Raw genomic sequence first — 25,413 nt, 5'->3', positions numbered from 1 at the left:
AGCTCACTTTGTAGACCAGGCTGGCCTCGAACTCAGAAATCCGCCTGCCTCTGCCTCCCGAGTGCTGGGATTAAAGGCGTGCGCCACCACGCCCGGCTGATATCTCATGTTTGTAGGTAAAATACCAGGATATACATCTCTAAAAAAATGAGGAGAAACACTTCTACAATATTTAAAAGTGAGTAATTACTTTTTTTTAAAAGTGTAAGTTGGGCTGGTGAGATGGCTCAGCGGTTAAGAGCACTGACTGCTCTCCCAGAGGTCCTGAGTTCAAGTCCCAGCAACCACCTGGTGGCTCACAACCATCTGTAATGGGATCCGATGGACTCTTCTGGTGTCTGAAGACAGCTACAGTGTACTCATATAAATAAAATAAATAAATCTTAAAAAAAAATAAAGTGTAAGTAACTTCTTCACATTACCAAATATGTGTCATTTGTGTTCTCCTAGGCGTCTCATGAACCTCTTTTTGTCTCCCGTGTAGAGGTAGGATGGACTGCAGGGCCTTCTGCATTCTAGGTAACTCTTTACCACTTAGCTACGGCCCCTGCCAAGGCAGGCAACGAGAGGGACTATGCTAGTAACAGGTGAGTTGGATGTTAAGTCCATGGGGCGCAGTATACTGTTCTACTTTTGTTCACTTCAAAACATTCTTAATGAACAATTTAAAGCAGGTCTAACAAGAGGGCTCAGCAGATAAAGGCACTGTCTGTCAGGCTGGCACCTCATTTGATCCATGAGACCTGCACTGTAGGAGAAGGGAACCAACTCCCGAAGGTTGTCCTCTGCCCTTCACATACACTCACAGACACACAAGAGAAATTAATACAATGCTAAAAGACAACTCATGCTCTCTTTCTATTCTGAAAAAACTATCTCACATTTGCCTATTCTATACCACACAGAGACACAGACACACAGATGCTCAGAGACTCACAGACACACAGTATATACTCACACAGAGACACACACAATACAGACTCTTATACAGACACAGACTCACACACACACACACACACACACACACGCACACACACACAGAGACTTACATATATCCACACTCACTCTCAGACAGACAGACAGACACAGCCCTGAAAGGATGAAGACTTTCCATTTTATGAACGGTCTCCTCTGCATCACAGGCTTTCTTTCTTTCTTTCATGAATAGAACTCTAAAGACAAGTCTACCATTGTTTTACAAGATGCATAACATTTTGCTAAAATAACCATTCCTTACTACTGGAATCTAAAACATTTATTTTTCTTATAATTGTATTTGCCAGGCAGTGGTGGCGCATGCCTTTAATCCCAGCACTCGGGAGGCAGAGGCAGGCGGATTTCTGAGTTCCAGGACAGCCTGGTCTACAGAGTGAATTCCAGGACAGTCAGGGCTACACAGAGAAACCCTGTCTCAAAAAAAAAAAAAAAAAAGAAAAAAGAAAAGAAAAAGAAAAAGAAAAAATATATATTTGATATTATATAAAACTCAGTAAATGTAAAAAAGGTCATAATATTAACAAACTAACCCACTGAGTTATATATTTTTTAAACTTAAGGTTTTGGTCCTTGGAGACATTCTTCCTTAACACAGCCCCATTTCCTACAGCAGAGGCCTCAGTGCCATGAGGCTCAGTCCTTACCTCCCACAGGCTTACCTCCCACAGGATCCCTGCAGCCACTGTCGCTCATGTCTGTGTTCTGGCTCTTCAGACTTTGGGACATCTTTTTAGTGTCTGGGTTTTGTAGTGGAGATACCTTGGTTTCTTCTTGCCCCAGGTTCCAATAGACTCATGCTCCCCATGGAAGCAAGAAGCAAGGAACAGACAGTGACTACAATGAAATGAGAACAAATATTCAAATGACTTTTTATCCATTCAAGGGCAAAACACCAGTTTCAGCTCCTTAAATAAGATCTCTTTTGTCTTGTGTTGTTTCTTAAACTCTTAAGAAATGTTGCTTTCTGGCTTTCAGGAGCATCACATCCCAAGCCCAGACAATGGAAAGGACAACTCCTGGAACTATGAATCCCGTACAGACGCTGCCACCTCCTAAACACCCTCGTAGACTGACGAGAGTAGAAACAGTAAGACCAAGCGAGCAGGATCCTAGAACACTTTGAATTTAGACAGGAACCCCTCTTGAAAGCAGACATGGAGGCAATCACTGTGACTGTCCCGAGCTGCCCGTTTCAGGTCACTCAGATCACAGGTGTTTGATCATTTATGGCCAGGTAACTGCTCCAGTGCTGCCGGAAGATGCAGCAAGCACTCATCTGGAATCTTACGGAGACACCGACCCATTCACACCATGTCCTTGCATTGTTCAGAGAAGAACAGTAAGTACAAGAGTTCCTCAAAAGCAACAGAGTCAGGAGCCATTCCTAAGCCATAAAATCAGGTCGCCGTGAGGCCTTACTGTGGGGCACAATTGTTCAGTAAGTTACCTGACCTTGGGTTAGATACAACACAGGTCATACAGCTTTGTAAAGTGTTACACTTCTACTTGAGAGGCACATAAAGCTAGCTTTCTTTGAATTTTTCTATGGCACTCTCACATATTAAAACTTTTATGCATTTCAACCTCACCTACTTATTATAGTGCCCAGGGTACAGTAAAACTTCATATATTGTTTGAAAAGCATCTTTAAAAACTACAAGGAGACAGTTCAGCAGGTAAAAGTATTTGCCCCTATAACAGATGACCAAGGGTTAGGACAGGCTCAGTGGTATAGCTCTGGCCTAGCATGCACAAGACTGGAGGTTCAATCCCCAATATTGCAAAATAAAACACAGAACCACCAACCTATGATTGAGTGACAGGACCCACATAGTGAAAAAAAAAAAAAACGACTTCCAGAGGTTATCCTCCAACCACAATCTCTACATACAGAATCATGCAATGCAAACACATAAAGGTTATTTTTTAAAAAGAAAATGAATGCATGTGGTATATAATCTAGAGAATGGAGACCTAGGACCACGCCCTTTTTTCTAAAGACCGTCTTCTCTTTTCCTCTCTTTAAGCTCTTATCTGATACTTCAGCTTTTGTGTCTGTGCATATGTGTGTGGTAACACAGGGCCTCTTCCAGGCTTGGAAAGTGTTTCTACCACTGAGATACATCCCTGCTCTCAGGGTATCTCCCTCCTTTGTTGTTTGAGACATCAGCTCTGTACATATTTCTGGCAGGCCTAGAACTTTCTATACAGCCTAGGCAATCCTCCTGCCTGAGTGCTGGGATCAAGGCATGGGCTACCACTCCCAGCCTCCTGGTAATAAATATGATAGTAAAAGTAAGAACTTGAGAAAATATTCTAGTATATTATTTAAAAAAAATTCAGAAAGAATATTCATTAAGTCTCAGTGGCAGACTTTAAAACTTGGGCAAGGTCCCAGATTTAATCATTAGCACCACATTTAAAAAAAACATTAAAAATATATCAAATAATTCCATTTACAGGAAGTTCTAGACTGAGTAAATGATTAAAATCTACAGTGAAAGAAACATGTAGAGGAGGGAGTGTGGACTAGAAATCAACAAGGGAGGAAAACCTAGGCCATCAGCATTTTTATTTGCCTTCAAATTTAAAGCCTGTGTGGTTACTGTGTCTTTTACTCTTAACATTGTGACAAACAGCATGTCCCAAAATGTCTCATTGGAAAGCAGCAGCAAAGGAGCTACCACAGAAATGTCCTCAAGGCTCAGCACACACTTCTCCTCACTGACGTCAAGCCCTCACCTCTGTACAGGGTTGAAGCCGCATTCCCTCAGAACAGAAGCGCAACAGACATGTTTTTTACCTCAACTCACAAGTCATATGGTCTGGTATCTGAGCGATCTGGAGGCTGATGTTTCAGAATCATGCATATCGTTCTGAGCAGTGACAAGCCCATATTAGGAAGCAACTTTTGTGTGGAACATCACAGAGTGTGCGGCAGAAGCCGGATGTAGTGGCTTCAGCCACTCCTAGCACTTGGGAGGCAGGGGCAGAAGGATCATGTGTTTGAGGCCACACTAGGCTATATGGCAAGCTCCAGGTCAGCCTGGGCTACACGAAAGTCATGTTGAAAAAACAAAGTGAGGCTATGCCTTATAGTGATTAAAATGTGCTGTTGGAGACCTTTTGTTAACAAAAAACCTGATCCTTAACAGTCCGAAAAAGGTATCTGATGGTATCTTTCCCACAAAGCATAGACTGTGTCTCAATTGGCACAAACTCAATTATTTTTTAGTGAATCTCTTCCAAGTTCAATTGTGAAATGTTGGTTTTCAGCGTCCCGTAGTAATTAATTTTTCTACTTAAGTAGAACTTGGCTTAGTTCTCTCAGGATCATGTGCACTCTAACCCTAGTCATTCTGCTTTATCTTCTTTAGGTTATGGAACTGGTTACAACTGTTTAGAGTCATTCTCTACTCATGGAGACTATACTAAACTGAGTTTACATTCTTCTGGCAAATGTGACAAAATGTGAACGTCTTTCAGACTGGGACCGACACATGCTTATGTCCTGCGGTTTTCTCTGTGTTTAAGGGCATTAGTAACTTTCAGAAACGAATAGTAGGTAAGGGAGATGTTGTAATGGGTAAGAACACTTGCTGTACAAACATGAGTACCTGAGTTCAAATCCCCAAGGGTGGGTGAAGCCTGCTGGTCAGCTGGCTAAGCCAAAATAGTAGAAATAAAGTGAAAACTGATAAAGAAAAACAAATGATACTCTCTGCTAGCCACCACATATGTATGCGTGCACAAATCATGTGCATGTATCACACCCCCACACACCCCACAAGAAAAAAAGTAACAAGATATATTTCGTACCCATAAGGCCCTATAATGACAACTAGGAGCACATGGGGTGAACTTCTACCCCAAGAGCTTCAACCACAGCTGCCTATACATTTTGTAACAAGCTGGAAGAAAGACAGGGCAAGGGGAAGCTGCCTGAGTGGAGGAAAACCAGGACTGTCAGGGCAGCTGGACCTTGCTCATCCTTCATGTTCTGTCTGGTATGGCCAAAGGGACCCGGGGGAAACCAAGGAAAGACAGACTTGGAGAAGACAGGAACAGAGGGGAAGGGCTAGGTACCAGGAAGCAACGAACACGGGGTTGGGAATAAAGTTCAGTATAAAGGGAGTAAAAGACCATGAGTGCCTGCCGGATATTAGTTTAGACAGTAATGACATCATCACAAATGTATGGCAATGGGGTCTGATAAGGCTCTCAAAAGAACAGATAAAAGAACATGGTACCTTGGATACGAAAAGATTTGCCTTCCTGTTCTAGCACCCAAGAACACAGCACACCTAACAATCGTGATTGTTACTATTTATGGAATGCTGTTTTTGATCTTTAATAGAGTGCTCTCTTCTTGGTGCCGGGAGCCAAACACATAACTCAATCTTTGCAACACTGAACAAAGTAGAAAAACTAGTCTAATTCTTACTTTCCAAACCAAGATGCCAGCTAAAGGTAGTCAGGATCTGAGGTTAGGCAGTCTGCCTAGGGCACCCAACATTTTAACCATCACCCTAAAAAGCAAAAACAAAACAAAAAACCCCAGTAAACACTGCAAAGGTCCCTGACCCTGGTTCAGTTGATCTTGGTTTGAACTGGGACTCTAACAGATAGTCTGAGTAAATTGGCAGATTCAACACCCCTCCAACAGCCACCCCTCAAGACAAGGTGGCTAGCTGGCACGGACCTGACTATGTAGTCCAAAGAATGTACCTGCCTCTGCCTCCCGGGTGCTGGGATAAAAGGTCTGGGCCACCATGCCCAGCTCAGATCCATAACATTTTTCAAAAAATGTTTACTTCAAGGTTGTAGAAATCCTCTGGTAACACCAATTTATATCACACTCAAGTTTTCTACCTGAGACAACATGGCTTACTACTGTCTGACAGCCCAACATCAACCTTGTCCTGCCATCAGATTTAAGTTTTTGACAATTGAAGCATCAAGTTCTAGCTGGCTATGATTTTGCCCTTTTCTCTATTTTCTGCCTCACTGTCCTGAACATTTTGTATCCCATGATGGTAAAGGACACAACAGTATGAGGCAGGCACCATCACTGTCACACACTTGAAACCCATTAGAATGCCCAGGCCATTTACTAGCGCCCAAATTAGAATATAATGAAAAGCTATTATTTTCCTCTCATGAAAAGCAGTTTTTACTGGGCTTGGTGACACCTTTAATCCCAGCACTTGGGAGGCAGGGGCAGGCTCTGTGAGTTTTAAGAGCAATCTGGTCTCTAGTCTAGACACCCTGTCTCAGTGGGGGAAAAGGTAGTTTTCAAGCTGACTTCACTCTTTTAAACAGCCAGGATATATGCAGGCTGTCATGTTCTTTGAATGCTACGGCCTTAGCTTAGCATATTTACTTGGCCGAGGCTCCTTCCCTGTTAACTTGGGACAGTATAACCTCAGTCAACCACATTCCAGAAGAGCAGCCTCCCTGGGGAAAGTGTCCCCTCCTGTCTGTTCCAATGTTTCTATTCCCAAATCTGCCAGAAAATAAAAAAGTTATGATGGTCATTTAAAAATGTTACTATTACATGTATTTTGATCAACTCTTCACACTCCAGAGACTGTAGCATGTACAATTGAAAGAGTATCTCAGGTAATTTTGATTTTAAACATTAGGACTTTATCAAATCATATTTTAAAATCCATTATTCACATTTACTATAGTGTCCTAATCTAATATTTTAAAAATACTTAAAAACAAAACAAAAAACCTCCCAAGACCTAAGCTACAAAAGGCTTCCAAGTTTTCCTTTCTGCTCAGTTTAGCTCTTCCTCATGGTGTTGAGACTAGACTATACACTGGGTGTGCTGTCACATATGAATTTTCATACTAAAAGTGACTAGTTTTTCAGTTCTTTCTCTGGTTCATATACTCATGTTGTTTTACAATGTCCTAACCGAGAGCTGCTGCAGAGGTCAGAACCGTTCTGATGAACTGCTCAACTTGTCCTCATGGTGTTCTGAGAGCTCACCAGGTTCCCATCCTTTTAAGTCACGTGCACTAATGCAGGTCTCAATGTATGGTCCACAGACTACCCACGGTATTTTCCAGACTAAAAGATTTAACTTAAAAAGTACTGGCAGTCATTGCTTGTTTCAAGAACTCAATGGTATCAATTCTATGTATTTTGATACCACTAAAGAGCAAAAATTTTGTTTCTGTTCTCTTAATATTTAAATCTCATACACGTAGAACCTTAGCATTATGTCCTTGGGGCATAGACATTAACTAAAAAATGAAGAGGCAATAATACTTGCCTCTAAAAAGTATGTTTTGGGAAGAGCTTTAGGATCAACGATATGGGAGTAAGTACGTCATTGCCAATTAACAACTAACTTCACTCAATCTGGCAGTCCGGGACACACAGTGTACTTCAGGTACCAAGTGAGAACCTCCGCCATGACAGACATATGGCAGACACAGGAGTGGCTCACTAGAATCCATCCTTTAAAGAGACAAAAGCCAGGCTTCACATGTGGAAAGCAAGATTTATTGCATATCAACAACTAGTCCTCCACTTCCCCACTTAAGGGATGTCAGTTTTATCAGCGGAGGTGCCGTGCCATATAAGGGAAAGCCCAATCTTCTCCTTTGCCAATTCTTTCTGAGACTAGTGCATGAATCAGTACCTGCTCATGAGATCAAAACAAAAACAAAAAAACCTGCTGAGTCATTTCAAAAAGATTTTATTTCCAAATTAAGACTCGTAAGAAAGCAAGCCAGGTGCCCCCTGCTTCTGGTTGTGACTGAATTGTCGGCACAACGAACCATACTGAACCCATTTAAAAACTCTCATGAGAACAAAGACCATAAAGACCCTGGAGAGGAAAGAGAACAACCTGGGCCCTTGACGTCTCTGCTTCTACACAGGCACTGGATCACCTAGAATCTTAAGTGAAAAATTAAAAATGTCCAGTGGCTTCTCAGATGTTCCCAGGAGCCTTTTCTAAGTTGCTTAACTCCAAATCTGATTCCATGATTTCCATGACCAGAATCCTAGAGCGTGGCCAATGTTCAGTAGCACATTCTTACGGCTAAGCCAGAGCATCCACTAGACCACTCTAAAGTTATACGGAGTCAAGCTTTATCATTTGTTATAAACTCCATAGCCTAGGTTATTTTTCCATTTCCATGGGAGGACACTGAGTTCAGCCACCACAAGACAAGACAGTCTTTGGTTTTATAGAGACAAGTAAGTGTAAACTGGCAGCAGTAACACATTTTCTGTAACCTGTGTAGGTATTGCCAAATAGTATGTGACAGGACCAGTTATCAACACTGTAATACTTACACTGAGGATAGAACAGTGTCAAAGAATGGTTATATATATATATGAAAAAATATTTACATGTACATACACACATCTCTCATTATTGATCAATATAAGAGGAGAAAATTAGAACAATGTAGTGTATTAAAATTTATTAGAATCTAGAATCCAGCTACAAGAACATGTTCTTATAACAGGTACTGATAGAAAAACAGTTAATAGGGCATACAACATGGGGCCTCCCCTCCAGGACTACATTATCTTATCAATACTTAGGTTGTGGTGATTTTCAAGAGGGGCCAGGTAGTTCTAAAGCATTTATAGGGGCTATAGGTTAGTCTGGTTCTAGGTAAATACTCTGGCTGCAATATCAACTAAATTTATGCTAAAATATGCATAGACCACAGAAGCAGACCCAACACTTTATGCAGTTGACAGAGTAGTAACAGCAGTCTGAGTCAGTCTTAGAAAGGGGGAGCCTTGGTTTAACTTAGTGGAAGAGCACTTGCCTAGCATGCACAAGGCACCCAGATTCAATCCCCAGCACCTTAAAAAAATACTAAGAAAGAAAAAGAGAAGGAAAACAGAAACAAGTTCATTCTTCTTCTCCCCTAGGCTATGAACACAAAGCCCTTGAGAGTCTCCATGATTCTGTTACACAAGTCATTTGCTTTGGCCAAGTTTCTTGTTTAAGGTTTTGTCTGTTCTGGACAAAATTAATTGTAATGCAGGATTAAAGCCAGCTACTCTGGAGTCATGTATCTTTTTTCTAACCAGTGGAGGACCCAGAAGAAATGGATGGCAAGCTTTTTCAAAGGTCCACCTGGTAAGATTTTGAGGTGCCCACTCAAGTGGGAAAGACCAAGGCAGAACAAGGCTTCTATTAGCAGGATTGTCAGGGTAACATTCAGGGCAGTAGTCAGCCCTGTTAATACGGTCTAAGAACACTTGGTAACATTCATTTTCAACAAGTTCAGTTTGGTACAACCAGTGCCCTAGTTCTAAACTAGGGAACCACTGCTGCCCACAATCAGGGCAGTGTGAATTATCGGAGAACATCTGGGCTTAGATAGACAACACAAAGCAATGTAACAACAAAAAGCAACAATGACAGAGAGAGGGAAGCAATAAGCAACAGTCAGTCCAGTTACAGTTTCCTTTAGCAACTTGTCAGTTCAACAACACTGGAGTGCTGAACCTGGCTTGCACCTTAGTGCAGTTCTTCAAGATCTTGAAGTTTATTCTTCACTTAATTGCAACTCAGTCTCTGTACTCAGGGACCAGTCCAGTCTAGAATACTGTCAGTCACTTACTAGCAGCACAGATCACAGAATAGCTCCTTCAAAGGAAAGCCAGGCCTCTAGTCCAAGCCAGTTGCTTTTTCCTGTCCAGTATTAGCGGGAGGCAGAACCACACAGGCTCTTGCTTTGCTCTGGTGAAACAGACGCTCTGATGGATCCGGTAAGTCTTCTGCTGGTGCAGGCAGTCTCGCCAATAGCACTTGACAGTGATGTAGTAAGGTCAGGAAGACCTGGTGGAGTAGATCCAGTGAAGTCAGCCTTGAAAGGACCTTTATCTGGACCCAGGCACAGAGAAGTCGCTGGTGTTGAGTTTGCAGGATGGTCTGGGAATGCGTCACACACCTGTAAATAATAAAACTTCAGACGACTCATATGGGCTTTGCAGTTGCTCAAAGTATTACAAACATGCACTTGAGAATTATGTGCACCAGTCAAGGTGCCACAACAGTCTCACAGGGTTCCCTACAACTTAGTTTAGGTCAAACCATCCCAAGCTATTTGGAAGTTAACACTGGGATGGGTTCTGAACCACTTAGGATTTAAACAAGGATTGGTGTGATTCTTTTTTAGACTATATTTTATTTGTTTTGCTTTTTACTACCTTTGTATTTTGAGAATAAAAGATCTGTGTATATTGGCCAAGCAGTGGTGGCGCACGACTTTAATCCCAGCACTTGGGAGACAGAGGCAGGTGGATTTCTGAGTTTGAGGCCAGCCTGGTCTACAGAGTGAGTTCCGGGACAGCCAGGGCTATACAGAGAAACCCCGTCTCAAACAAAACAAAACAAAACAAAAAAACCAAACAAACAAAACAAAAAATCTGTATATCACTTCTGTAAAACAGGTACCATATGGTATCCTTATAACAGGAGGGCAGCAGTAACTATGACAGCCTTTCCAACACAGACTTCAATCTAACAAAGAAAAAAGCCTTAGCAAACTATTAGATAGCTAACCATAAGAAATTAAAAATTCTTTTAAAAGCTGAAAAAAAGGAATCAATGGGGCAAGTCTCACTGTTGAATTTATCGGTATAGGTTGACACACATTGCCATTTTGGGATGACATGTAAAACCCTACATGAGCAATAGACCCAAGGTATTTTCATGATCCTGGATGTAACACACACATAGTAGGCAAGGACACATACATGGATCAAGATGAATGCACAGGAGGCGCCAGATTATCAAATTATAGTACGTGCCCCTCCAACATGCAATAGTTCTTATAAATCCTGATGCTCAATCCTGTGAGAACAGGAACACTAAAGATAATGTTAACAGGGGCCTCAAAAGCAGGAGGAACTAGTGTTGACCCCACTCAATGCCAATCTATCTTAGAGACTTTTGGATTTACAATGGCAAAGGGAAATGCGAGTGAGCCCTGAGAATGCTATAATGCTATAAACGCACATTTTCATAGCAGATGGAAGTCAGTCTAAATATACTGATGTGCTTTTAAGGTCAGTTAACTGGGTACTAGGCTACCAATTCAGCTCCCAGTTTCTAGAAATACTTTTAAGTAAGTATGTGGGTCAAACACCAAAACCATGCTCACAAGAAAAAGCCCATACAAGCGTCATACCTCCAGAATTCGTGAATAAAAAGAACTATCACTGTCTCCTGTTTCTCCAACCACCAGCCACTTCACTCAGGCTTTACACTCGCAATGACAGGTCAAGAACGACAAGGGAACCAAAAAAGGTCATGGAAAGACCAGATCCCAACACTAACAACTTCACTACCATTTTTTGCTTCAACGCCTCAGGACCAAGCCCATAGTCTTTATGTCAACCCTAAGACTCTCAGGACTTCCTAATAATACTCCAGCTCTTCCGACTTTAATCTTTGTATGGCTGAAAGGGCACAAGGAAAACAGTACCTGGTTTTTAAAAATTTCCCCAGAAATTCCATACAATGTTGCTGGGTTTGCTGCTGCTATTTTGTCACTATAGCATACACAGCCAGAATTGTTGAGTTTTCCTTATGACATGGATTTCATTCCCTATCACAAGTATCTCTTTAACATATTGTTGTATCTTATTTGTTTTGTGTATGGGTGTGGGCATGGACACGCCAGCACACACATGTGGAAGTCAGAGGACTAGGATGTGATCTCAAGCAGGCTGTCGGGCTTTGGGACCAGCTCCTTTACCCCTTTAGCCAGTTTTAAGAAAGTAAGTGCAAATACAGGACAGCCTAACCCCTGCACTCTAATGACAGGCACATAGATCAACAGAACAACTTTGTAAATTAATTTGCCTGTACCTAATAAGCGAAAGATATCTATTTCCTGTAATCTCAAACTCTTTAGAAATATACTCATAGCCGGGCGTGGTGGCGCATGCCTTTAATACCAGCACTCGGGAAGCAGAGGCAGGTGGATTTGAGTTCGAGGCCAGCCTGGTCTACAGAGTGAGTTCCAGGACAGTCGGGGCTATACAGAGAAACCCTGTCTCACCCCCCACCCCCCAAGAAAGAAATATACTCATGAATGAGACTCTCACAAATGCTTTCAAAGGTGGAAATAAAACCTCCATGGTAGCCCAGTGTAACCGTGGACTAAAGGCTAAATGTCCACGAATGAGATGAATCAACTGAACTGAAGTACTGCCACAGAATGAACACAGTGACAAAGATGAAATCCAAAATGTGGAGTTTAATACAGCCTCTTCCCTGTCACCCCACATTAGAAACTGAATCCAGGGCCTCATATGTGCTAAGCAAGCGCTTGACCACTGAGACCATTTTTTCTTCTTGTAACTTGGTGGAGGACAAAAACATTCTATCATAAATACTAATGGGTTACAGTATCTCTGTTCATTATTTTATAACTTAAAATAGCAGAAATAGCAGTAAGACAGAGGGGAAAAAAACAGGCAAAACTAGCCTTTATACAGAGGACAAGAGGAATTGACCCTGCTCAGAAGCAAAGTAGGTACCAAACACTGGGGTACAGAGGAGCCCTATTGTCAGACACTGCACTTGGAGACAGGCAGAATAGCCAAGGTGCCACAGCACATACAGAGAAAATAGTCTTCTACACTTCCTGAGTCCAGATTGGGATCCGTGTTATAGGTGAAGGCTTATTGACTTTTAAATGAATTAAAAAAAAAAAAGCCACTCAGATATCACAGGACATTTAGTAAGGTATATATAGACAAAGCCAGCACACCTCACATTTCCAAACAAAATGACTGATCAAACACAGTGGGTCAAAACTAAAGTGCAAAAAGCTTCCATGTAACCCAAATACTGTATAAAACAAAGGTCTGCTTTTTTGTTTGAGAACATGAGCACTTAGGAGGCAAGAGGCTCAAGGACTAATATTCCAGCCAGCCCTAAGCAATAGGAAACTGAGTTCTACTTCAGTCCATTAGAATGAGACTGCCCAGGCATTAAATAACTTAACTGTTCTGACCTTGTCCATTCTCTTTTAACAAATGTTAGTAGGAGAATTCCAAATCTGCATTTAATTTTATGTGCATGTACTCCTGGTGTCCACAGAAGCAAGAGGGTATCAGATTCCCTGAAACTGGTTATGGACATTTGTGAGATACCACAAGGGTGCTGGGACTTGAACCTGGATCCTCTGGAAGAGCAGCCAGTATTTTTAAAACCACTACATCATCTCATATAGCCCACTCTGGCCTCAAACTCAATATAGCCTTGACTTTTTGATCCTCTATGTTGGCCTTCAGGAATGGCAGGCCTACAGACATATCCACCACCTCTAATTTTATGTGTTACTAGGGATAGAATCCATAATGTATTCTCGCTAGGTAAGCACTCTACCAACTGAGCTACATTTCTTTCTTTTTTTAAAAAAAGATTTATTTATTATATGTAAGTACACTGTAGCTGTCTTCAGACACTCCCTAAGAGGGAGTCAGATCTCATTACAGATGGTTGTGAGCCACCATATGGTTACTGGGATTTGAACTCAGGACCTTTGGAAGAGCAGTCAAAGAGCAGTCAGTGCTCTTAACCACTGAGCCATCTCTCCAGCCCCCCTGAGTATATTTCTAATGCCATATCTGCTTTACTTATTTGCTTGTTTGTTTTTGAGACAGGGTCTCACTATGTAGCCTGACTGACCTAATGCTACCCACATAGACTAGGCTGGCCTCCAATTAACAGATATCCTCCCGCCTGTGCCTCACAAGCACCAAGATTAAAGATGTGTGCCACCAAGCCCAACTCCAAATCTGCCATTGATACTACTGATCTATATAATGTGTATAAAAAAAACCAAACCAAACAAACATCTTTGAGGGGCCAGAGAGACAGTTCAGTGCTTAAGAGGACTGCTGTTCTTAAAGGACTGGATTCCATTCCCAGAAATTTCTGGTGGTTTAGAACCATCTAGAATTCTAGTTCTGACCTCTGTAGGCACTACGCATGATGTGATGCAGACAGACATAAAGGTAAAACATTCATAAAATAAACTGAACAGACTTTTATTAAAGTTAAAAAAAAATTAATGTCTTGATTTTTCTGGGATTATCATTTTAAGAATTTTCCCCAGGGTTATAGTAAATAGCCACATTGGCTACCCTTTGTAGAAGAGTTTCACTAAGGTTTATACATAAAGTAATCTGATGAGAGCTTCATTTCATATCTAGTTCTGAATTTAGATGGGACAGTAAGGATTTATAATCTTCACTAGTGAGCACACATGCTTCTCTCACAAGAGTGGATAACTAAAAAATGCTAGGCAAAAAAACAGTTGCAAATGTTCTTTCCTTCCAGGAACTGACTGACAGAACAGGTGTGACTGCATCCAAGCCCAAGCAAGCACTCATGTGCACATGCGCATGGCTAGCACACTTATGGGGGATGGGAGAGGGAAACCAAGCATAAAGAGCTATTTTAGACTTTTATTGGCACAGTTGGATCTACTCTGCCCTGCCTGATTAAACTCCATGGTTCAATTTCAGTCTGTAGCTTCAGTTTAAAACATCAACAGCCAAAACAAATTTATGTGCAGCTTCTTGACCTTGTACATAACTGTTAATTTGCACTAGGTAGCTGCATCCAGGTAAACATCCTATTGTTGAAATATCCTAGGCACTATTATTATCTTCGCTAACTGGTAGCTAAGGCTTTGGACACTTGAAAGGTAGCGTGAAAGGGAGAGTTTAAGTGAATGAGCAGAGCACTCTAATACCTCCTTTTTAAAAAAAAGATTTGTTTATTTTATATATATGAGTACACTGTAGCTGTCTTCAGACACACCAGAAGAGGGCATCAGATCCCATTACAGATAATTGTAAGCCACCATGTGGTTGTTGGAAATTGAACTCAGGACCTCTGGAAGAGCAGTCTTATAACCACTGAGTCATCTCTCCAGGCCCTAATGCCTCATCTTAGGGATTGTTTTTTTTTTTTTTTAAACACTGAAACTAGATGCCTGGAGCAGTTCAGATACTATGCATACTTCTGGTTAATACAGTTTTCTGAGTGCAAAAAGAAAATCCTTTTCCTACTTCCCACTTCCTCCCCAATCCTTTGATGACTTTTACAATTCTTCTGGTTTAGGCTAACATACAGGATAATAGCAATACACAAAGAATCCACAAGTCTGCTAAGAAATCTAATACCAGGCAGCATAACTGACTCAGTTCGTCTTTTTAATGGCTGGATCTCCCCAGGAGTACAGCCTGGCCTCAGCTGGTGCTTCTCTTATTTCAAGCTTCTGAGTACTGGAACTATACACACAGTGAGACTGGACTATGACCCCACTGTCACCTCAACTTCCATAGTCACTTTTTTCTGGAGAGTCTTCTTATATAACCCAAGTTTGAACTCACAATCTCCTTCCTTAGCCTTCTGAACACTAGGATTACAGGTGTCTCTCTACACCTTACTATTCCTTCACTTCTCATCTAGTCTTTTAAAAATGTTATCCTTATGTTTTTTTTTTTTTTTTTTTTTTTTTTTTTTTTTTTAAAAAAGGGTTTTTTTGTGTAGCCCTGGTTGTCCTGGAACTCACTCTGTAGACCAGGCTGGCCTCAAACTCAGAAATCCACCTGCTTCTGCCTCCCAAGTGCGTGGATTAAAGGCATGTGCCACCACTGCCTGGCTCTTATGTATCTTTATGTAACTCTGTTGGACCTCAAACTCAGAGCTGCCAGGACTGCCTCTTCCTCCCAATGCTGGGATTAATGGCATGCACCCCCACAGCCTGTTCTGTCTTATTTGAGACTGAATTGTGGGCGGGAAGGCTGGTGGTCAGCAATCTTCCTGTTTCTGCCCATTCCATCCCATCCCACTATTCCAAGGGCTAGGATTATACACAGGGTCTCACTATGCAGCTCTGGCTGGCCTGGAATTAGCTATAGCTATGTAGACCAAGCTGCCCTTAACTATCTGCTACTGTACATGGCCCCACCAGCTTACTACTAGACAGTTATATTTAAATACTTCTAGACTTACAGAAAAGTTTCAGAAATGATGTAGTTCCCTCACATAATTCACACAGTATCTTATACAAAGTGCCATTATTTAAACCAAGAACTTAACATTGATAAATCTATTAACGAAGTCCCATTCAAATGTCATCAGTTTTCCCACTAATGAATGTGCCTTTTCTGTCCTAGGTTCCAAGACAGGATCCTGTTAGATCCAAGTGGTTACCCTTGTAGAGGAAAATCACCCACACCCCATATTCAACCTACTGCCTTCCCAAAATAATAGAATTAACTTCCTAAAATAAAGCCTTACATTATATCTGGTACCCTCTCTAATCTGGTAAGCCTATGAATATGAGGGTTTCCTATATTGTATGGCTTACTATTGGCTAAAATATCTTGCAATCTCCGATCTTATGTTAAAGGATCTCATTATCTGAAATCAGCATCAGCAAACTCTAAGGACTTGAAAAGAATCTTCATGTTTAAAACAGACCCCACATTACATTTAGTTCTTTTCCTCAGTCTCTTACTTTGTCTTTTGTGACCTTAATAGTTTGGAAGAATAGTGTCAGTTTGGACAAAGTCTGTTGCTTTAAGTTTGTGTAGTATTTTATCATGATTTGAAAGAAAACAATTTAGAATTTTTTGTCAAGAATAACCAACACTGAAGAACAACGTGTCCTCAGTAGGCTCAAGGGAGACACTTTGAGACTCTGTAGTTAACCTGATTCTCCTCTACCTCTCACCCACTAGCATCACAGGCAGACGTTAAAAGAAGCGATTTAGTAATGCTTGCATACTGGTGCCTTCCTGTTTTCTTTGTACCTGCTGTATGTCCACTGAAGAACTTCAGTTCCATCAGTGGCTCATCCCTTCTCTACTGACCTGGTCAGTAAGCTGTTATCAGTAAGGACTCATGAGTACAGTTTATGAGTTTAAATTCCACACTAGCATTCTCTTTGCGGTTCACATTGTTTCAGCTTGACCATTAGGCACTTCTTAACGCTGGCCCCATCCTTCCAATAAACTTTAAGACAATAACTTCTTTTTTAAAAACAGGACCTCAATCCCATTCCTCAGGAGGCCCCTACACTTAAAATCTTCCTCCTTCAGTTTACTAAGTAGCTGGTATTACAGGCTGGTGCTACTGGACCTAGTTTACCACTAATCCTTCATTTACTATATTCAACTTACCATCCAAGAATCATTAGCATTTCCTGGGAGCTCATTAGAACTACAGATTTGCACCATTCCTGAGACCCTTTAGACCTGAATCTCTATCTCATGCCAGATGACCCTTTGAGACAGGGTATATTGCTGGACCTGGAGCTAGCCTGAGGTTATACAGCCACACCTGACTTCTTACTCCTAGAATGGGATCTGAACTCAGGTCCTATAAAATCTAACATTTAAAGAAAACATTTCTCTATAAAGAAAAGTTAGTTCCCTTTATTATAAAATCCCATGTTTATCACACTTTTTTTTTTGAAAATAACAACTTGGAGCTGGGCCTTCAATCCCAGCACTCAGAGTAGAGATAGGAGAATCTCTCTGAGTTGGAGGCAAGCCTGACCTACAGGACAAGTTCCAGGACACTCATGCCATTACTTTTTTTTTAAGACAGGGTTTCTCTGTGTAGCCCTGGCTGTCCTGGAAATCACTCTGTAGACCAGGCGGGACATTACTATTCTTATTTCCCTATAAAATGTTAAAACTATGGGCCAAATAGTCAAAGCATAAACACTGTTACTTCTATGCAGAGAAGTTTTAAGTCAGTCCCTAGGATGAATACAGAATGACTCAACATCCATAGGAAGTCTACAAATACTGACAGCAATCTCCTTTTCTGCCTGAACCTGAAAGACTGCTCCTCTGCTCACTTGAATTCGGTTTTATGCTGCAGCTGATCTTAGCCATAAGTGTAATACCACCACCTAGATGGCCAAAGGCAGCATGACACTTAAATGTGTACAGCATGGAGCTCTACTGAGAGGATACAAAGGTCTGTCTCTGGAGCTTTTAAGCCTGCAATAATAAAAGCCCTGCTATTTTGCTCTAGCAAGTTAGAAATAAATAAATCCAGGTTGCTCTGTTAGAGCTACCTACACCTTCAGAGGGTAAAAGCCACCATTTTAAATTTGGTTTTGTCAAGTACTAAAAAAAGTACTCTAGAGCAGAGTTACTAAAAAGCAGTGCGATTTGATCTGTAGAAGTTATGAAATTACAGATGAACTTTCTTCATTCCTATCTGGGTTACCAAAATCATGTTCTATACATAATCCTTCTAATATTGTATACGGAAAAATAACCCCACATTTAGTAATAGCTGTTTTTACTTCTCTACTTAAATGACTTCGTTAAATATTCTAAACTACCCTACAACTCTCCACTTTACTAAGGAAACAGGCTCTGAAGTAGTTCTCTTATCTGCCAAAGTCCTACAATCCTCACTCAGGCCAGCAACAGGGGACTGACTGACAGTTCAGGAAGCCCAATCAGTTATGACTCCAAAGTCCATGTGCATAATCACCGTTCAAGATACCCTTATTGACAAACGCTTGTCTTACTGCACAAAATCTATGATAAAATATGAGAACTATGCTGAAAAACCATTTGTAGGTCAACTTACAAGGGATACTGAGGATTCAGAAACATGGGTGGAGGCTGCAGAAAGCCAACTGTGTGGGCTTTGCATAGTGGCCTTAGTGTTTAATAGGAAAGTGAAAGGCAGACAAGGCTTCTCTAAACAAATTTCCCCTTGGGAAATTAAGAAGCACTTTAATTCCTTGGACTGGTTTAAAATAACATATGCAGGATACAATGCACAACTGTAACAGCCAAGCGTCAGGGTACAACTCTCTAACCCTACTATTTACGAGGCAGAGGCTTGTGGTCTCTGAGTTTACATTAAACTGGCCTAATAGTGGGTCCAAGTAAGCCAGGGATATATAACGGAGATCCTAGCTCAGAAAAATAAACTAAAACCCCCCACAAAACAAGCAAACAAAACAAAACCCCTCCTCTACTCCTTAAGTGACCAGCTACAGTCTGGTTACTTGTTTACTACGGAAGCTCTAGGTGTGGTAGCTCTACCTTAGGAGGGGAATTCGATTTAAGAAAAAAAGCTTAAATGAGTCAGCTATGGTCATGTGATAACTGCAACAAACCTCCTTATCTAGGAGTGGACTCTGCATCCAGATCATACGACACTTCTTCAGGGCCTCAAAAGTTTTCATAAAGAACCTCAGGCTGCTTTGTTTCAACTATCCCAATCCAAAAGGCTTCCTAGAACATTTTAATTTTGTCTACTACAAAGTTCTTTACTTAAATCATTTTCAATTTAGAAAGGAATTATACAGTATAATTATAAAACTGGTAGTTCTGGGTCCCTGCTGTAGCCTTCACAAAACAACAACAAAATTTTCTTATACATTTAAATAAGCCATTTTTAAACCTAAGGGCAGGTACTGGGGTGTGGTAGTGCATGCCTTTGATCCCGGGCCTCCAAAGGCAGAGGCGGGTGGATCTCTTGAGTTCGAGGCCAGCCAGGGCCACAAACAGAAACGGTATCTTCAAGGGGGAAAAAAAAGGTCAGGTCACACAAACAAAACTGGCATTTTTAGTTAGAAAACTTAGCTCACCCCTGGATCTATCTAAACAAGCATAAAACTTGACAAAGTAGAGACCACTACAGATTTTGTTCAAAGAAAAGTTTTTTTTTTTAAAGCTGAAAGACTGCTTTAAGGGTTTGAAACATAGTTGAGTACATAAGTAGGTTAAGTAAAATAATTGCGAGTTTCAAAGTTTGTCTCTTTCACCATTATTAGTAACTGAAAAACTTAACTGTTCTCTTTTAAGGATTAGTTACGGAGCGAGATAAGAGAAATGGACTCCTACAATGAGAATTCTCGTTTATATTTCAAAACTTTTACCTTTCGTCTGAAGTCCCTATCAAAACTCTACTCTCATCTTGTTTCGTTTTACGCTTGAAAGATTCCAGGTATATTCTCAGCACCCTCCCGGAAATTACAGACCCATCCCAACCTACCTCGATTTCTGTTTGTGCCGTAGGGGAGGTGGGGGTGGGGAGGGATCCTTTCTCAAAGACCTTTTGAAAGGAGAAAATAGTAGTTCAGACACAAAAATATGTTAAAGTTATGTTTTAGTTTTGCTTACTTACAATTTCCGGCCAGGTTTTAAAACATGGGACAGTCAGGATCAGCGGCACCACTAGGCTGTTCCTCCTGCTCCACAGCGCTGGTCTGCAACCCCCAGCCACCAAGGCAGAATGTCGCCTGTACCGCCCACGTGACGTGAGCTCCGCAGGGAGGAGCCCGAGGAATGCTGGGATAGGTAGTCCCTTGGCCCCACCTCCCCCAGCTCCTCCCACTAGACTTCCTAGAACCTTAGTGCTAGCCTCTGTGAAAGCCCTCATCCAGCCACAGCCTGCACCACTTCTCAAGGTGGAAGTGGCTGTAAAGAGGCTGCAAGACTCTGACCATCTCGTCCCTTAAAATGGACTCCTGGAATTCAAAGTAACGTTAAGAGACAGTAACTGACAATAGTGGCAAGCACCACTCAGTCACGACTTTGAACTCGACCTCTTATCCTAACTAGAGACTATCCTCAAAATGCCTGCTTAATCTAAATCTCAGTTTGCGCGTGGGTCGGCGGGGACAAGGCTTCATACCCACATGAAGTTGTTATGAGCACCTAAGTAGCATGTCTGCTAACAGGCGATAATAGACTAGGAACCAAAAATAGTTATTATTTTGGGGTTTGGTGATACAGCCTTTAATCCCAGCATTCAGAAGGCAGAGGTAGGTGTATCTCTAATTTTTACTTGGGCTGGCGAGATGACTCAGCGGGTAGGAGCACTGACTGCTCTTCGGAAGGTCCTGAGTTCAAATCCCAGCAACCACATGGTGGTTCACAACCACCTGTAATGAGATCTGGCGCCCTCCTCTGGTGCTTCTGAAGACAGCTACAGTGTACTTGCTTATAATAAAACTGGGCTGGAGCAAGTCAGGGGCTGAGAAAGTAGGGCCGACTGGAGAGAGCAGAGGTCCTAAATTCAATTCCCAACAACCACATGAAGGCTCACAACCATCTGTACAGCTACAGTGTACTCATATACATAAAGTAAACAAATCTTTAAAAGTTTTCCTTTATTTAGACAGGATTTTAAGTTGACCAGCTTACCTGGAACTCATTCTATGTCTCAGAGTCAAACTCAGGATTCTCCTTCCAGTGTAGGGATTAACAGGCCTGTGCTGCTAGGCCAAGCTCCAGCTCTATTTTAATTTTTACACTTTTTAAAATTTTTTTCCTGTGAGAATTTAAGTGGAACCAGCTACTATGCCCTCAGTTTATTTCAAGTATTTTAATCTTTTGGGTTTTTTAAAATTGATTTTGGCTTTTTGAGATAGGGTCTCACCATGTAACTCTGGCTGGCCTGGAGCTAACTGTAAGACCAGGCTGTTTCTACCTTCTAAGTGCTAGAATTCAAGGTATTTACAACCATGTCCACTTTGAAGTGTCATTTTGTTTTGATTTTTGGAGACAGGGTTTCTCCATGTAGCCCTGACTGTCCTAGAATTCACTTTGTAGACCAGGCTGGCCTTATGCTCACAGAGATCAGCCTCCTGATTTGCTGGGATTAAAGGATTGTACCACCAGTATGGTTTACACAACACCAGGGCTAAAACTCACATTTTGGTGCTTGTCACCTGAGCTATGCATTCCAAGAATTTCCTCCTTTCCTGATTAACAATTTTGTCCTTTGCTACAAAAGCCATAATCCCCATAGTATTTCCTTGTCCAATCAGAATCGTGATTATGCAGCCGGGCATTGGTAGCACAGGCCTTTAATCCCAGCATTCAGGAGGCAGAGGCAGATCTCTGTTTGAGGCTAGTCTGGTTTACAGAGCCAGAGCTACACAGAGGAACCCTATTTCCAAAAACCAAAAGATTTAAAAAAAAAAGTGAGTATGCATAATAAACCAGTATTTTATTTATATGTGTATAGTGCAGCTATGGGAGTTAATGTGACCCATGCTCTTGGTGTTTCCAGAGGCCAGTGGAGGGCATCAGTCACCTACAGCTGGGTTACAAGCTATTGAGGCGCTGTGGGTGCTGGGAACAGTAAGAACAGTAAGCACTCTTAAGACTCAGGCAGCCGTGGTGACGCACGCCTTTAATCCCAGCAGAGGCAGGCGGATTTTTAAGTTCGAGGCCAGCCTGGTCTACAAAGTGAGCTCCAGGACAGCCAGGGCTACACAGAGAAACCACCCCCCCGCAAAAAAAAAAAAGACTTAGGTGATCCACCCTCCTTGATCTTTCAATAATTAAGAGATCTTTTTAAATGTTTTGCCAGGCATGGTGACAGTGATATATATCTGTAATCCTAGCACTTGGGAGGTTAGAGCAAGAGAATCAGGAGGTCTAGGCTAGCCTCAGTTATATAGTGAGTTCTAGGTCGGTCTGGGCTACATTAGTCCCTGTTTTGAAAAGCCCTCCCCAATAAAATACTTTCACTTAAAATTGCTGAAGAGTACTGACTGTTCTTACAGAGGATGGAGGTTTGATTCTCAGCACACACATGGTGGCTAACAACTGTGTAACTCCAATTCCAGGGTTAAATGCCCTCCTCTGGCCTCCATTGGCACTAGGCATACTTGGTATACAGGCATACATGCAGGCAAAACACCTATACACAATTTTCTTTTTAATGTAAAAGTTGCTTAATTTAGAGAGCCAATATAAAGAACACAGGATTTCTAGAAATAATTTTGTTAGATACACATACCAGTTAAAGCAGTTTATTTTTGTGCATCAGTCTTCTCTAACATATGGCAAATTCTCTAAGTAAAACTCTTCATTCTTCCACATTTTTCTAGTTCCCAAAGAAACTGTTTTAAGTTCAAAGCTCAGATTGTCACACTCATGGCCTGGAAAAATCTCTTATAATACTGGAAATGAATCAACTGTCTATAATAATCTTTTAGAATATATTCAAGGCTGGCTCAAAAGAGGTTGGAAAACACCTACAGCAGAATATCTGGTTTGACAAGAATTTGGCTTTAACTCATAGTAATCCAAGTTTGTTTTTTGCAAAGTTGTTAGGTGTGGGTGACAGCTGCTAAAGATGACACATACCTATGACCTAGGCAAGAGGGAAAAATCCTAAGCAAATCTATGTTAAATGCGAAGTTAACTGCCTCTAAACTTTAACATCCTTATTTTTTCTTTGAAAAAGCCACTCATAAAACTACTTTATAAGTACTTTTAATTACAAAACAAAACACATGCCAATTATCCAATAATCTTTGTAACCTCTCATTTTCTCTGATTGACCAATTATGTATAGAACCTCTTCACTTTCTTTTTCATGTATCCTTCAAACCAGAGTTTTACAAGCCAGAACCCAGGTGTCTTTAGTCATCTGTTGCACACACTGCCTTATGAGCTTAGAATATAAACACTACAAAATTTATATCCTTTCACTGCTGTACATCTATTAAAGAATTTTTGTGATTGTTGACTGTATAAATAGGCACTTTACAAACAAAGCATTACTGGAAAAGACACAAGCCAAACATTACCAAGTTATCAGTACTTCTCAGCGTTTTGAAGAAAAAAAAAGCCTCACCCAGTTTTCAGGCTACCACGAATGAGTATCACTTTTGTTTTTCCTTAAGTTTCGTTTTCTAAAAAAGTGCGACCAAGTGTGGTGGCCCACACCTTTAATCCTAGCGTTTGGAGAGCAGAGGCAGGTGGATCTCTGTGAGGCTGAGGCCAGTGTAGTCTACAGTTCCAGGACAGGCAGAGATCACCCTCCCTCCCTCCTTTCACTCACTCACTTACACCACATCTTTTAAAAAAAAAAAACAGGGCAGCTGTCTCGTTATGGCTGCCCTTCTTTGTAGTTAATAAACAATGCTAAATGAAGCTCCAAATATGACTCTTGAGTCATCTGTGTTGCTGACCAAATTTATAGGTTATTTGTGAAAATTCTAGTAACTGGGAATTGTCTAAGTTTGAGTAACAATTTAAGGTCATTATTTAAAATACTGGAAAAGGGCAAAGACTTAAGTTTTTTCAAAATCACTGTTACATGGCTTCCAAATAAAAACTTAAAATCGATTTTTTTTAAGGGCTAGGGTATAGCTTATTGGTAAACCATTCACGTGAAAATTCAAGAATAAAGTTGGTATGGCTACGACGCAAAAATGCAAACCCACCCCAAGAGTGTAACTAAACACGATTTTAAAGGGCCAACAGGTGAATTAAAATTTTAAACTGGGTAAAAGCAATTTCATAAAGGTCCTTGAAACTATAATTTTCGCCATAAGATGACATGCAGAATTGCCTTTCTGATCATTTCTCCTCCCAGGGACATTTGAAAAGATGTGGCCAAAGTAGCAGGGTAACTGCGCAACAGCTTGGGATCAAGGACTGAAACTTGCCCTTTCCCAAAGCCTCTGGGAGTCAGGACCAGCGCCCCCGGTGGTGGGCAACTGGCCATCAGCAGCTTGGCACAGGCCACTTGTCCTACCACCTCCTGGTCGCCCCCACCTTTCTCTCCAAGGCCAAGGACAGAGACGTCCTCCTCCCCCTTCTCCTCCTCTTTGGTGCCTTCAGCCAGGAGGCGGGAGTGACCCGCAGCAGCTGACCCAGCTCGGGCACTGCCTCTCCCACAGCCCTTAGGACACACCATGGGCCCGGAGGCTGGTTGGTGGCACACGAGCGAGGACGCAGGCGGCGGCCCAGGCGACTCTCAACTGCCTCCCTGACCACTGCGACAACCTCCCCGAAGTCATCGCCACCACCCGCAGCGGAATCTAACTGCGGCTAATCCGTCGCCAGGAACCGACTACCAGCTACGTAAACAACTATGGCGGGGGAGAGGTGGCAGGCCGAGGGGCCCGGAGAAGGCTGGGCCATCTACGTCACACCCAGAGCCCCCATCCGGGAGGGAAGGCCGAGGCTCGACCCGCGAAATGGCGACAGCAGTGACGCGCCTGCGTACGGAGCTCACCCGTCGCGCCGCAGACGACGGGAAGTGAGGTTTTCAGAGGAGCCGGCAGAAGTGTACGGCGACTTCGAGCCCCGGGCAGCCAAAGAAAGGTCTCCGGGGGGAAGACGAACCCCGCCAGAAAAGTTCCGGCCGGCTTCTGCGGGAGAGGAAGTGAGGGAAAGCGCTTACAACCTTCGCTCTCGACCACGGAGGCAGCGGCGAGCCCAGGAAGCCGAGGAGATGAAGACGCGGAGGTCTGCTCGCCTTGAGCAGCACTCTCAGCAACCGCAGCTGTCTCCGGCCAGGAGCAGCCGAGGGTTACGGGACTCTCCGTCCTCCAGTGAGGACCGCGAAGGTAACAGTCTCGGCTGCGGGCTCGGGA

At 42.0% G+C, this 25,413-nt stretch overlaps 3 protein-coding genes across 14 annotated transcripts in view; 1 reads left to right on the top strand and 2 right to left on the bottom strand.

The window, feature by feature from the left end:
- The window catches only part of LOC110296291 (torsin-1A-interacting protein 2), a 6,788-nt gene extending 5,066 nt beyond the window's left edge, over positions 1 to 1,722 (bottom strand). Inside the window, exon 1 of the mRNA XM_021164924.2 lies at positions 1,656 to 1,722. Within this exon, the coding sequence (XP_021020583.2) occupies positions 1,656 to 1,722 (67 nt within the window). The remainder of the gene's footprint in view (positions 1 to 1,655) is intronic.
- Tor1aip2 (torsin 1A interacting protein 2) lies at positions 1,625 to 25,413 on the bottom strand. Of its 11 annotated transcripts, XR_002378913.2 has the most exons (4): positions 20,193 to 20,781; positions 20,061 to 20,120; positions 9,610 to 9,939; positions 1,627 to 1,830 (listed from the first exon to the last, which is right to left on the bottom strand). XR_002378913.2 is itself a non-coding variant. In XM_029482674.1 (3 exons), exons 1-3 carry the CDS (start codon positions 20,445 to 20,447, stop codon positions 1,789 to 1,791), a joined length of 357 nt encoding a protein of 118 aa, XP_029338534.1. In that variant the 5' UTR covers positions 20,448 to 20,790; the 3' UTR covers positions 1,625 to 1,788. The 11 variants fall into 11 exon arrangements, 10 of the variants coding, with proteins under 10 accessions (XP_029338534.1, XP_029338515.1, XP_021029943.1 ...); XM_029482674.1 differs by lacking the exon at positions 9,610 to 9,939 and having other exon boundaries at positions 1,625 to 1,830; positions 20,193 to 20,790; XM_029482655.1 differs by lacking the exons at positions 1,627 to 1,830; positions 20,193 to 20,781 and adding an exon at positions 25,224 to 25,413 and having other exon boundaries at positions 7,495 to 9,939.
- Tor1aip1 (torsin 1A interacting protein 1) overlaps positions 24,669 to 25,413 on the top strand; it is a 29,638-nt gene continuing 28,893 nt past the window's right edge. For both annotated transcript variants that reach the window (XM_021174243.2, XM_021174234.2), the window contains exon 1: positions 24,669 to 25,386. In XM_021174243.2, coding sequence (XP_021029902.1) covers positions 24,909 to 25,386 — 478 coding nt within the window. In that variant the 5' untranslated portion in view covers positions 24,669 to 24,908. The remainder of the gene's footprint in view (positions 25,387 to 25,413) is intronic.

This window comes from Mus caroli, chromosome 1 (genome assembly GCF_900094665.2).
Source record: "Mus caroli chromosome 1, CAROLI_EIJ_v1.1, whole genome shotgun sequence".
Classification (NCBI taxonomy): Eukaryota; Metazoa; Chordata; class Mammalia; order Rodentia; family Muridae; genus Mus; species Mus caroli.
Note: the sequence above shows the minus strand (reverse complement) of the source record. Positions and strands in the feature narration are given on the sequence as shown.

Bases quoted from the DNA above. Each gene is read 5' to 3' on its own strand.
- Tor1aip2 (XM_021174268.2), bottom strand. From the start codon at position 20,447: ATGAGGGCTTTCACAGAGGCTAGCACTAAGGTTCTAGGAAGTCTAGTG. The intron at 20,121-20,192 runs GTAAGTAAGCAA...TCCTTTCAAAAG, and splicing joins TTAAAACCTGGCCGGAAATT to GTCTTTGAGAAAGGATCCCT. The intron at 9,940-20,060 runs GTAGGTTGGGAT...TATTATTTACAG, and splicing joins CGGCACAAACAGAAATCGAG to GTGTGTGACGCATTCCCAGA.